Here is a 13,582-nt window from a genome sequence, read left to right as displayed (position 1 = left end):
TAACAGTTCTTAGGTTACTTCAGGTACCTGTCCTGCATTTTCTGCTTTCCTTGCAGTTTTCGCTCTTCTTCATCAGGGTCCCTTTGGCAGGCCATAGGTGAGGTGACTGGAGAGGAGGCTACCTGCTGAACCTTTAGAACTGTCAATTTCAGTGATACGCCACGTCCTGAAATTAATTCGCTCCTTTATTATGTATCGCCAACCTCTCCTAAACATTGTTCTTATGGTTTGGTTATCGATTTCTAATAGAAGAATATGCAACATCAGGGAAGGAGCGCTGACAGCAAGCGTTTGGTCCCGCTAAGTCTGACTTGCCCTTGATTCGTGAGGGATTTTTCTGTCCAAAAATCCAGCGCCACCTCGCCTGGCGCTGCGTGCAGCGAGGAGATGCTTTCCATCAGCAAGGGGCACACACAGGTGCGAAAGCGGGGGGAGCAGAGCAGAGCCTGCCGGCCAGGGGCTCGGTCCGCCCTGAGCCAGCCGCAGCGGAGCGGCTCCGGCGCTGCCCGGCACCTCCTCGGGCGTCGCGGGGAAGCCGGGCCGGCAGGAGGCGTCTTGTGGCGGCCAGCCGGAGGAGGAGGAAGAGGAGGAGGAGGAGGGCCGAGGCGGGGGTGCTGGTTCTCCCGGAAACAGCGCCGGCCGGCGGCGGAGCAGCGGCTGCTGGCGGTGGGAAGTCGCCCGTGGTCCTGCGCCCTCGCCGCACGCCGGGCGGGTCGGGGCGGCGTGGCGGGCGGCATGGAGCCGGTGCCCCGAGAGGAGAAGCCTAACCCGCTGCAGGATGCCAACCTCTGCTCCCGGCTCTTTTTCTGGTGAGCGCCCGGGCGAGGGCAGGGGGGAGGGCAGCGCTGGAGGCGCGGCGCCGGGCACAGCGCCGCTGGCTTCACCTCGCCCGGCCGCTCGGGAGTGCCCAGGCTCGGCTGAGGGTGCCCGGCTCGCACTTGAGCGCGGCTCCCGGAGCGTCCGGGCGCCGGGAAGGGAAGCGGCGGCCGGCGCTGCCCCGCTGCTTGATGATTGTGCAGGCGCGGCTCGGGCGCGACCTGCCGCCCGCCCCCGCGGGCCCGGCTGCCAGCGCTGCCCGCCCGGGTAGCCCCGGGTCGCAGGTGGGCTGAGGTCTCCTGAGGTGACGCCGGCAGCCCGCGATAATCCCCGGCTGCGGTCTGCGGACGGCGCAGCCGGGGGCCTGCCTGTCGGCGCGGCGGCGCTCCGCCGGGCGGGCGGCGCCGAGCGCGGCCCCGTCGGCCCCTCGGAGCACATGTTTGTTCGCTCGGTAGCTGCGGGGAGGACGGGAGCGCCTTCTGCTTCCTGGCCCGGGCAGCCCTGCCGGGGACTGGGTGCAGGGCTGCTCCCGGGCATTCTTGTGATTCCCCGTTTGAATAACGGGTCGCGGGCGGGGATTGCTCATCCCGGCGTGAGGCTTTGCCCTCCGGCAGTGAGGTGGTTCTGACCCGTGTGGCTGCGTGGGAACTCCCCGGGGTAAGGGGTGGCGGGGCAGCATCCTGGCTGCGCTCGCCCACGCCTCTGCTGCCCCCGCTCCGGAGGGGCTTGGGTCTCACGGAGCGAGGGCTGGCGGTGTTGCCACAAACTGTACGGGGCCACAGGGCTCCCAGCCCAGAGTTAGTGCTTGGTCTTCTTCTGGGGACCTCGGCGTGGGTATCTATGTGTACTCAAAGAGGTGAGGAATTGCAGCTCGGCGTTTTAGTTGCTTTGAACTGTAGTAGGAAAACATTTGCAAAGTAAAACGGGAGAGCACCAAACTTGTTTGTCCTAGCAGATCCCATTTGGAAGAGCACTTCCCGAGAAAGTTCTTATCCTGCTTCACCGGCTGCAGCCTGAACCAGGGTGCACATGTTGTGTGGTGGAGGAGGGGGAAGGAAGGGAGGGCATGGCAGGTGAAGCTCTTTTTTTGGAAGCCTCTGAAACACAAATTAAAAACTCTTTGATTCTATAAGCAACTCTGAGCAGGTGCAGAAGTCCCCTCTGGAAGGTAGTGGCGTTTTAAAAACCCTGACAAATTTTAACTAAACTTGTTTATCAGTCAAAGATATATCTTCAGAGGTACTATTTGCAAAAAAACAAAGAAAATAGGTAAGTAATAATAAAAAAGGCAGCTTGTATGCTGGTGCAGAACTCCCTGTGTTCAGGATTTTGACTTTTCCCTTTAATACCAGGGATGCCTGTGTTGGAAACAGCTTTGTTGTAAAATCCAAGCAGAATGGGATGAACCTAAGTTGGCCATGTAGCATTCCACAACTGTTTCTGGTCTGTTCCCTTTCCCTTGCTGGAATCTTGTGGTGTTACTGGTAGTTCTGCCAAAACCAATCCAGCTAGATGTGAAAAAGAAGCATGCAGTGCTCATAGCCAGCTTTCTGACTGCTTGTATCATTCTTTTTGTGGCCTTCTGTATCACTCTGCATTGTTTTTAGGTTCTTACTTTGCTAAGGGAAAATAGGTGGAAGGCTGTGCTTGGGGGATGACAGCTCTGCTCAGAGTCCAGAGATCAACCGGGACTTGAGACTTCACAGTCAGATGCTGGTGTACAACCATAAAGCTTCTGCTTTGGAAAAGCATTTAGTGGAGCATGTAAAGCTTTAGAATTTGCCCAGTGTCCTGCTTATCAGGCTTTTATAGCAGTGTAATTCAAAGCAGTGAAAATAGCCTTCTAAAGTCTTGTCTCTTACCTGTGGTGCTTGTGATCACAACTAACATGAGTATATTAGTCAACAAACATTAGTGTTTTCTGGGTGTACATTTCAGCTGAAATGATACCTTCATTCTTCTCCACTGTTTAGCCTGGTCAAAATTGAGCCTTGTGGTAAAACTGAATAAGCAGGGGCTGTCAATTTTCTGCAAAAAGTTTTGCATAAAATTCAGGAAGTGTTAAAACACCCTCTCATTTAGCTATAAAGCTAACTTTAAGGGTAACTCTTAGAATTACTCTCCCTTTCTATGAGTGTAGCATCTCCCAGCTGTGTGAGTACTGCTTCATTTTAGCTCATGTCTCACACAGGACATTCTGAGATGTTTTCATCTGGAGAACCAGGAAAACAATGCCTGAGGAAGGCCATCCTGTGAGTCCTAGCAGCCACCACCCTGTGGTTGTGTGCCTGCTCTGCTCTCCACATTCCAGGTGTTGTCTGCTTGTTGTCAATGAGGGTAAAAATATGGCATTGCAAGCAGCTTGGCAAAGGTCCTTCTTATTTTTATTTTGTTTGTATTTTTCTCCAGAAGTGCAGTTTTGCCATTGTGAGGAACCACCCTCCCATTTGTTGCCAGTGGTACAGAATAAAAGCTTACATTATTGCCTGGTGCAAACAGGATCAAACTCATGGGAGAAAAAAAGTCATGTTTTCATTGAGTTATAAATCTCAGGTAATGAGTGTGTAGGCTGACGAGACATTCTTCTTCCGTTGTTTGAAGCTTGGCTTCTTGATTTTGGGTTGTGACTTTAGCAAGTATGAGCTTGATGAACATTAAACACTCCAGCAGTAGATTCATGGGAAAGAGGAGCATCTGGATTGTGTGTTAATATTGTTACTTTTATAATGCATCCCTTGTGTAATGTTACAAGAATGAAAACTATTTATGAAAGAAGTGTGAAGATCAGGGCAGTTGCAAAATATTGTTTCTTGTGTCTTTCACTGAATTAACAGAGGTTTATCAAAGCCCAAATTGGCCTTCTGAATGTTTCAGATATTATTGTAACTCCTGACTTTCAAGAGTCACAACTTCCATGCCCACCAAACCTTTTAAAGCTCTGGCTGGTATTTCAGTTATAGTTAGGCCTGCTTGTATTCCTGATTTATTTCATCTATGTTGTTAGGTTGTTGGTTTTTTTATTGCTGGCTCAGTTTGCAGTGAGAAGGAGAATTATGAAGGATGGATAGAAGGGTTTGCTTTCTTTTTAACTTTTGTCCAAGGAAGAGAGACTTCAGCTGTGTTTTTCATGTTTAAACAGCTATTCAGTTGCAGAAAGTTTAGGGATTGAAAAAGCCTTATAGGCCCCCATGCAGTTGAGAATAGCACTTCTTGCATATTTTTTTCTGATGTGAGTGGTGAGATTATTAAATTAATAATTTAAGAGAGTAAGAATATTTCTCATTTCTGGCTATTAACCCATCTTTGAGCTTGTATGTTCATTAAGTAGGAAATATATCTTTATTTGCTGACTTGTTCACTTGAGTTCTTAAAGGTGTTTTTTTCTATTTAGCAGTTACTGAATTTTTATGCATTCTGCTGTTTGGACATCAAATCCACTTTAGTGGATTTAGTTGCCAAACATAGGGTATGATTAAATTTTTGAAAGACTTGATAACTTTTACGCTGTTAACAATAGGAGAAGGCGGGCAAACTGGAATACCCTGGAAAGAGTATCCAGCATTTCTGTGTAGAGAAGTAAAAGAAGTTAAGGTTCTTCTAGATTTCATACAAATTTTTTAACTTCATTTTAATAATAACAGTAATTAGTTATCTGTCACAGACTCACCATGACTGTGACAAGTCTGTGGTTTTTTTGGAACACTGAACACTGTCATCATCCTCAGGCTATATGCCTTTTCAGATCATGACTTGACATGAGGCAATTGCCATTACAGTAACAGCATTAAAACATGATCTGAAAATTTGCAGCAAGGCATCTACAGAGTTGTTACTCCAAGGAATAACTCAGTGATTGGTTTATCATTGCCTGTTAGTGTCTGGCAGCATTGTTTTTTACTTACTACATGTGTGGTTTGGGGAGAATGACAAAACCACTAAATCTTCATGGATCTGATGTGTAGTGGGAGAGAAGAGTATAAAACAATCTTCATTTTTGGTTTAAGTGTGAATTGAATGGCATAAGCATAGATATGCAAGTCCCAGAATTTTGAGTGAGGACTGTACAATATGTAGCTGCTTGCCTGACCAGATGTAGTCATGTGGCAGATTTCTCTTGTAGCAGTGAAAATGGCTACACACCTTATTTAACTTCCTCCTCCTCTCTCACCCTGTGGTTTAGAATCAGAAAAGCCACCGACTGATTTCATCGGATTTCTCAGACAGCCTAGGTATTGCCTGCTTATCTGTCTTCAAGTGTTTCTTGCTTTGCATTGAAAGAAGTTATGGAAAGAATTCATCATTGTTCTTGGATATTTCAACTGGATTCCAACAGTGCCACAAATAAAATTGGTTTGTGTTCTTTACTGTGTCAGTGAACAGATTTGACTGTGAGGATTTTACATTTATTTAACATGAAAATATCAGGCTTCGTGACTTGCCTGGGATCTTGCCTGGTATTTAGTGAATTCCCATGGTCAGTGCCTGAAATTGCATAGTAATGCCACCTTATAAAGACCTCTGAGGTAGCTAAGTTCATTTATTGACTTACTGGTGCAGGAGAGTTGTAGTACTATAGAAACACTGAAGAAATATGTAAACATTTTCAGTATAGATAAACAGAAAACACATTTTTGAGATGGAAATCACACTTACTTCTCTTTTTCTCCTGAATGAAAAAAGACGGAGGATCATACATACAACTTTTTTTGAAAGATAATGCCTTGTTTGTTCATTTATGAGATATTTAATGTCCTGCTGTCAAATTTGAATCATTTATACTCTTGAGCTACTGCATTAATTTTTAAGTTTTGCATGTTTATTTGTGAGATGTCTGTATTATGCAAAAGAAAATACTTGAAAAATATTGTTTATGAGCTAGTAAAGTTAAAATATGTGGATAAAGAGTGCTAAATAGATTATATGGATTACAGCAAGTGTGTATAAACTGTTGAAGTGTTAGCATTTGCTATCTACAGTAAATATCTGTGCTTAGATATGCAGTTAGATGAACTGTTGAGAGTATAATGAAACACAGACTATTTGCCTTTGGAATGCCTGCTGTACCATTTATGAGATAAAATGTCTTCTAATTCCTGCAAAACTTGAAAATTAAGATTATGTCATGATGTTGTTTTTGTCTTCTTTTCCAAAATAATTTCTCTATCCTGCTTCTAGAAAACTAGGCCATATGTAGAGTGGAGGAAGGAGATAACCCAATTAGATTTTGGGAGTGCAGTGTTGAAAAGATCAGTCATCTATTTTATGTTATTTGTTTTGTATCCCTGGCACTGTACCACTTGTAATAACAGTAGGAACTCACAGGGCATTTTAATTCTCCCTATTTCCATTGCTTGACAGAAAGGATGTTAATACAGAAATTCCCACCATTAGGTTCTTCTTTAATGAGTAGTTTCTGAAGTTTAGTTTTATAAGTCACAATCTTCAGACCTTTACATCTAATGTTTGGTATTTTTCTTGGCCTGTGATTGCTGGGTTTGGATTTGATATTTTAATGATAGTCTTTGAAATGCCACAGGTACAGGTGATGCCACTACTCTCTTCCCTGCTTCTAGGCCTGCAGAAAATGTTAGTTTGCAATATGCTCCCCCCTTCCCCTTGCTATGTCTGTGTTTCTTCTTGCTGTCTGAAATACCAGGAGGTATGCTGGATTAATAAGGTAATTCCATACCTGGCTGATGAACAGCATGAAAACAGCCTGCAATAAATGTATTCTGATACCAGTTGTGCTACTGTCAGCATCAGAAAGTGGGTGTTCAGCAACGTACCTGCTCACACTGTGCTGTGGAAAAGGCAGCAGCTTGGAAGATGAGATGGACCTGGGTATCAAAGGTTAATACAGTTGGTATTGAAACTGGAAGCCTGAAGGGTGTTTTTGAGTTAATATGGCTTTGAAGTAATTTCATTGTATTCCTATTTTTTCCTTCTGTAAGCAATGAGAAAAGCTGCTCTTTAAGCCACATTAAACTGGGGAGGGAAATTACAACCAAAACACAGTTGAAAAGAATCTGAAGAAATACCAGACTTACTTTGTTTACTTTATTACTTGTGGACGACTGCCTTTGTAAGGGGAAGTGGGAGAAGGCAACTTCCTAATGAGAATGAATGAATGTATGGAATGGAGAGGTTAAAAAAAATACCACATGATGACTACATACTGTTGCTAGGTTATTTAAAAATTCTTGCAAAATAACTCTGGAGACTCTCAGAGTGTGTGTGTCCTTTCTCTACATCCAGAAAGCCAGCAGTGATCCTGTGGACTGAGAGCAAGCACATAGTGCTGAATTGCACTGCTGGTGTAGAGTGTCACAAAGGTGGGTAATGTACAGTACAGTGAGGCAGGCAGACTCCTGGAGTGAAACAGGGAGAATAAGCAATGTGCATTATTATCCAAATGGCCTGTGAGGAAACTCAATTTATTTTAACAAAAAAGCCATCTCCAAAGTATGTGATTAAAGGAAAAAAAAAATGTTTTACTTTGCAGCTTAGTTGTTGAAGTAGTGCTTCCAAGCTGCTCAAGAGAGACAAAATCCTAGTGTTATGGAGGATTTTGAGTAAACAAAGACTCTCCTGTGCAGCTGTTGAAAAATAACTGGACATTGAGTGTAAACAGGTGATGCTTGTAATGTAATGCACAAATAAGTTTAAGAGGAATTGGAAAAATGCAGTTTGTAAAACACTTCCTTAAGAAATTAGTTGATGAGAGTATACTGGATATGGCTTTGACTGGGTGCTGTAAAATTATCCAGAAATTAAACTTCTGCTTATTGCAAATAAAGAAAGTATTTTTCTAATCAGGCAAGTGGTTTGTGTAGTCTGATTTTCCTGACTTGTCCTGTGATAAAGCAGGAGCTCTTGTGAAACTGGTGAGAAAGAAATTTTGCACTTGCACAGAGGAAGGTACTGTAATTATGCAAGTGACTGTGGGGTGATTGTTGTGGGGCTGGTCAAGGCAATTGAGACTTGTAGGAGCACCCAGGGCCCTTACAGACACATCCTTTCATCTTAGGACTTTTTTTTATTTGTGTCAGCTTTGTAATGTAATTGCAAATGCTTCTTGGCTGATGTTTTTTGACAGAATTTATCAGTTCAAGAAGGACTTGTAATGTGTGCTTAGATTTCTAGAAAGCTCTGCAAACCTGCTCTGCAGGGTGAGAATAGTACTTTTCTGAGTATATGCAAGCAGGACATGATAAAAACCCAGAGGTATAGCAGGTTCCATCCCTGGGTTAATGAACCATTTGAGCTGGGCACTGCTATTAATTTCATATATCTATCTGTAATGTATTTCTTCCTTGGCTGCTAGGAAATTATTTTGGCATGATAGGAAATCTAATTTACAAGCTTTCTTGTTTAGGACATTTTATTTCATGTATGAAGCAAAATAGCATGACTAGCCTTAATGATGCTGCCTTTTGGAAAGCAGGGCTTGTTTCTCTTTCATGCTGTCTTTGAACAAGGGGATTACTTCTCTTAGGAGGGTAAGCAAACACTGTCTTAGATTTTTCTACAATCTTAGCAGCTTTCCAATATCTTGGTGGAGTTGTTCTCTTAACAATTGGTAAAAATTGGACTTTTCCCGAGCAACCAAGTAAATTGTGGCTGGTTGACTGTGTTGTAATCTTAAAGGGTGTGTAATGTCAGGGCCCAGGAGTAGGGAAATGCAGGAAGTGAATGTTTATATTGTGGTCTTTGTGTATCTGCTGGTTCAGAAATGAATCACTTTCTTTTTTTATCAGTGCCCAAGATACTGCTGCAGAGGTGAAAAGCCTTTTGAGGTCAGAACAGTGATTTACTGTTTCGCAGTTGGCTATCTCTGGGCTTGCACCAGGTTATAGAGTGATTTTTTAATTTATTTTTTTAATCTTTATTCCCAGTAACATCAGTATTCTGGCAGTACCAGGGACTTACTCGGGTCATGTTTCCAGACTGATGTGTTTGATCAGCTGATCGTTTTGATAGAACAGAGGCAATCCCAGCAGAACACGAGGTACTCTGGATCCTTAGAGATACTCACGTTTTTGTGCATACGTCATGCTAGGAACAATTTGGGCTAAGCTCTTTGAAGGGCATCATGTGAACCCTGTGTTCTGAAAGAGCAACTTAAATGAGGCAATGTGTAAGGAAAAAAAAAATTCAAAATTCCTAGCACACAGGAAGGTACCTGGGAAAAGTAAAGACAGTTACTAAAGAGTCCTGTTTTTATTTAAGTTGAACAGCTTCTTTAGAAAGAAATACAGAGAGGTCTTGCCTCCCCAGCATGTTGTTCCTCTCTTTCTTGCAGTAAAATAGATAGGTATTGAGCCCATCATTGGGGTGAGAGGAGCGTTTGCATGACTGTCTATATATTTCCTCAATTTCTTTAATTTAGGCTATTATTTTAGCTTTTTTTTATTAAAGAATAATGCAATTTCCACAGGTTCTGTTTTCATAACAAATGCTAATTTTTTGTGAGCTGTTTTTAATACTCTTTGAAGAGATCTGTGTTAGCTGATCTCTGTTCTGACAAAAGACATACCACTCTAATGAGTAGTCTTCCTTTATGGCTATGTTGGGGTTTTGGGGGTGCCTTTGCTTTATTTGTCAGCCTCCTTCAGCAGTCCTCTGACAGCACTCTAATTTAACTGAGCCTTCAGGCAAGAGAAGGACTTGGTTGGTTTGTGTGTTACAAATGTGTGACTTGAATAACAGTGGGCTGTGTGAAACAGGTTGGTCTCAGTTCTGCTGTGAGTGCAGAGAATTCCACAGGGCATAATCTACATGTGGCATTCAGGTGGAAACTTTAATGACTGAATAGGAGCATGTGCTAAGCCTTCTGTCTGGTAGCAGACCTTCCAGCATAAAGATCAGTAAGATGGTGATGCTCCAACTCTTCTTGTTGTACTTAGAGTTTACAGAAGAACTCATTCTTGAGATTAGCCCTTCAAAGACTAATCAACATTTGAAAAATAAAAATGTTTAATCGTCTTCTAAGTATATTAAACTATACTCTGTTAATACAACATACTGTTAAAAGCTTTTTTACTCCTGAAATCACCAGAGCAGTAGCTCTTGAAGATGGGTGTTTTGGGGGACACTAGTCAGAAAGGTCAATAATGGGTGACTTCTAAAATTTTTTGAGTTTTTTATACTATTTTTTCCCTAACCTTATGGAAATGTGGGCTTGTGCTGAATCTTTGCCACGTTGTTCATTATAATAAATGATTCACAAAATGAATTGCTACAGTTTTCTACTTGCTCTGGATTGTTTTTTCTTGCTTTCTTTCATGTTAACATAGGTTGTCATGCAATATATTACTCTTTTCAGTGTTACGGTTTTAACTGATGGAAAAAAGAGAGAAGCCCTGAAGTTGTACTAGGTCTCACTGGAACTAATAGTCTGATAGCCCTGAGACTTCTGGCAGTTTTTACCCTGCACTATCATCTTTCTGCTCCTTAAATCTTTTTCAAATTCACTCACACTGTAGGTACAGGGTGGAGATGGGGTGACAAGAGATTTACTGCAAACTGTAAGAACTCCTCAGTGGAGATGGGCATATCATCAGTAAGTTGTTTTGGGAGTTTAAGGACAAAGGATAAATTGGATGGCTCTTGCAGTCCTGTGCACTTGAGAGTGTTGTATTTCAGTGGGTTACTTTGCAGTGGACTGCACATCTGTGGTCAGCACATGCTGCCCTTGGCTGTAGTGTGGGATCAAATGCTGTCAGGATTGAGCATTTGCCTTCAGCAGAAGGCATTATTTTTCCTGTTGCCTGCCTGTGGTTTTTTGAACAGTGTAAGTAGTGGAATGGTGCTCTAATGAGTAAAATTAAAAGCATTGTTTTTATTTTTTAAGACTGTGTATTTAAGTCTGTTTCTAAAGTGTCTTTTGTTTTCCTCTGTGTACTCTGCTGCATGCAGAAAGTACTATATTCAGCACTGCTGAGGCCACAGTTGGGGCCCTGAATCCAGTTCTGGGGTCCCCAGTACAGAGAGATATGGACATACTAGAAAGAACACAGCGAAGGGTCACAAGAATGATTAAGGGTTTGGAGCATCCCTTCTGGGAGGAAAGGCTGAGCGAGCTGGAACTGTTCATCCTGGAGAGGAGAGGATCTGGGGGATATCATCAATGTCGAGAAATACTTGAGGGGAGGGTGCAAGGTGGGCAGAGCCACTCTTCTCAGTGGTGTCCAGGGGTAGGATCAGAGGCAATGGGGCCACAAACTGAATAATAAGAGGTTCCCTCTGAACATCAGGAAACACTTCTTTGCTGTGTGGGTGATTGAGTGCTGTTGAAGGCTGCTTGGAGAGGTTATGAAGGCCTCGTGGAGATCTTCAAAAGCTGTTGGGACATTGTCCTGGACAACCAGCTCTAGGTGGCCCTCATTGAGCAGCAGGGTTTGGACCAGCTGACCTCCAGATGTCCCTTCTCATACAACCCCAACCTTTCTGTGATTCTGTAATAAATATCCTATTTATGTTCCTTGTTAAATGTCAGAACTGGTTTTCTTTTCACCTTGGCAGCAGTAGCCAGTGAAATCTCACAACCATTTCCATAGATGGGAGAAGGATTTAGCCTTTGTATTTTCCTGAAAGGACTGCCTAATCAGATTCTCATGCTAGGAGAAAGATAACTTTAGCCTGATGCTATTGGACATTAAATGAGTACACAGAAGCTTGGTAAGTTCAAAAGAGAAAAAGACTCAGTTTTATTTGAACATCTGGTATTTATAGAATTCTAAAGGTGACCGTGGATTGGAGGATGGAATTACCATCTCTCCAACCACACTGGTCCAAAGATCAATCAATCATTTCTCTCCACCCACAAAGAAATATGTAAACTATTCTGTTTATACATGAAATTGTGTGGGAACTCTGACTCTCAAATATGTAAACATTATCAGAAAGCTAAATAAGTTTTATGAGAACTTTAAAACTTTCAAAATAAGTATAAAATAAAACTTAACAGTTTTAAAAATCAGGGCAACATTAGCCTCCGTCTGAAAGGAGACCTGTGACTTGTTTATGGATACATCCTGGGCTAATACTGATGTGTCAAGAGAAGGAACACTGGGTATCGGCCTCAGGAGTCTATTGAAGTCTGCAGATCTTTTCCTGCTTGTCCTGGAGCAAACAGAGGCTATTTCATCCAGCAGGCAGAAATTATTTAATGACTTTGCGGTTATTTGCCTCATACCTGCTTTTCACCTGTGGTCGGCTGCAAGAACTGAGGCCAAAGGAGACATGTTTCAATGGAGCAGATTCCTTGTGTTAAACCAGGTAGAAGTTTTGCTGCTGGTTGGAGCAGTTGGTATTTGAGACCTCTTGTTAGGACCTTTTGTGGGAAAGTTGTGGTAGTGATTTAGGCCCTTATGCTATTTAACCATAAAGTCCAAGCAACAGACTTGTCCGACAAGTATTTTCTCTTTCTAATTGTACCTGTAACATACATTTAGGAGTTACCAGCTCACATAAACAAATCTTCAGTACTCACTCCAAGAGTTTAAAAAGGGCTGTTAGGCATCAAAGGTGCTGCTCTAAGGATAGATTTAATTTTTTGAATGAGTCACAAAAACACTGTGCTAACATGCTAAGTAGTGAAAGAACAACAGTGTATAATCCCATTTGTTACTTGCAGTTGTGCCTTGGAGCCTGGGAAAAAAGACTTTTATAACAGTGCTATCTTTGAAGAAACTCTCTCTGAGCCTCCTCTCTAGGGTTCAGCCTGCCCATCCATGCTCTCTGAAATTAACCAACAGCTTTCTTGTAAGCCAGTGTATACAAAGTTTAGTTAGAACATGCCCAAGTGAGAAATGTAGAGCAAGTTGATGAGTATTCATAACCACTGTTGTGGTTGTGAATAAATAAATATCCTCACTGTAAACCACCCCAGTTTTGAAATCTCACGTGTTGGTCTTCCAGAAAATAACATGCTTCACCTAGCACACCACACGTTCTTTTAAGAATTGTGTTGGTGAAGTTGGGGGGTAAATAAGTATCAGAAACTAAGCAGCAGTTAAGAACTTTCACAGGCAGTTGAGATCAGACAGACAGCTTGCCTTGAATGCAAGAGTATTTTTTCCAAAACAGATCCATCCCTGACTTCTTCATTTTGATGGTGGTAACCAGTTGAAAAAGTGTAGGGGAAGCCTTAGAGCCAAAATCCATGTCTCCTGGAAACAAAATATCACAAATTTAGTAGAGAGACAAACTAAATGGAAAACTGCAAGTTCCCTAACTCCGTTGTTCCCACTAAGCCATGCCTGTTTTGCACGTGTCATTCCTTTTTTTCTATCTCATGGACAACTTGGTCACTTTATGCTTTATGCCATACAGCCCTCGCTCTGTGGGGCCCAACTAAAACTGTTTGGACTTCCCTGGTGTTTCAGGCTTGGATAAGGATCCAGGTGCATAAAAGTCTAGTCTTGCTGTTCCCTGACAGTTGACCTATTTGAGCTAACTAAATACAGTGTTTTCCAACAAATCTACAGTACTGCTATTATAATTTATCTTTAAAGTGTTGTTGTAAAATACTGAGCTTTTAAGAATCTTTCCACTAAGGAAACTGAGCTGTTTCTGATTATTTTCTGATTATTCTGATTATATTCTGATTATTTTCCTTTTTTGAACCTACACACTGTGTCAGTGTGCTTCTGTTTATATTTGCAAACGTGAGTAAGGTACAGTAATAATCCATTGTTTCCCCATTTTTACATTTCAGTGATTGTCTTTAAATTACTGACCTTTAATACTTGTCAAGGTGTCA

At 42.5% G+C, this 13,582-nt stretch overlaps 1 protein-coding gene across 4 annotated transcripts in view; it reads left to right on the top strand.

The window, feature by feature from the left end:
- The first annotated feature begins 594 nt into the window (after positions 1-594).
- Positions 595-13,582, top strand: part of ABCC4 (ATP binding cassette subfamily C member 4 (PEL blood group)) — a 136,616-nt gene continuing 123,628 nt past the window's right edge. For all 4 annotated transcript variants that reach the window (XM_085581334.1, XM_085581345.1, XM_085581324.1 and 1 more), the window contains exon 1: positions 595-809. In XM_085581334.1, the coding sequence (XP_085437460.1) occupies positions 736-809 (74 nt within the window). In that variant the 5' untranslated portion in view covers positions 595-735. The remainder of the gene's footprint in view (positions 810-13,582) is intronic.

The sequence above is a fragment of the Lonchura striata genome, chromosome 1 (genome assembly GCF_050655825.1).
Source record: "Lonchura striata isolate lonStrDom1 chromosome 1, ASM5065582v1, whole genome shotgun sequence".
Lineage (NCBI taxonomy): Eukaryota > Metazoa > Chordata > Aves > Passeriformes > Estrildidae > Lonchura > Lonchura striata.
Note: the sequence above shows the minus strand (reverse complement) of the source record. Positions and strands in the feature narration are given on the sequence as shown.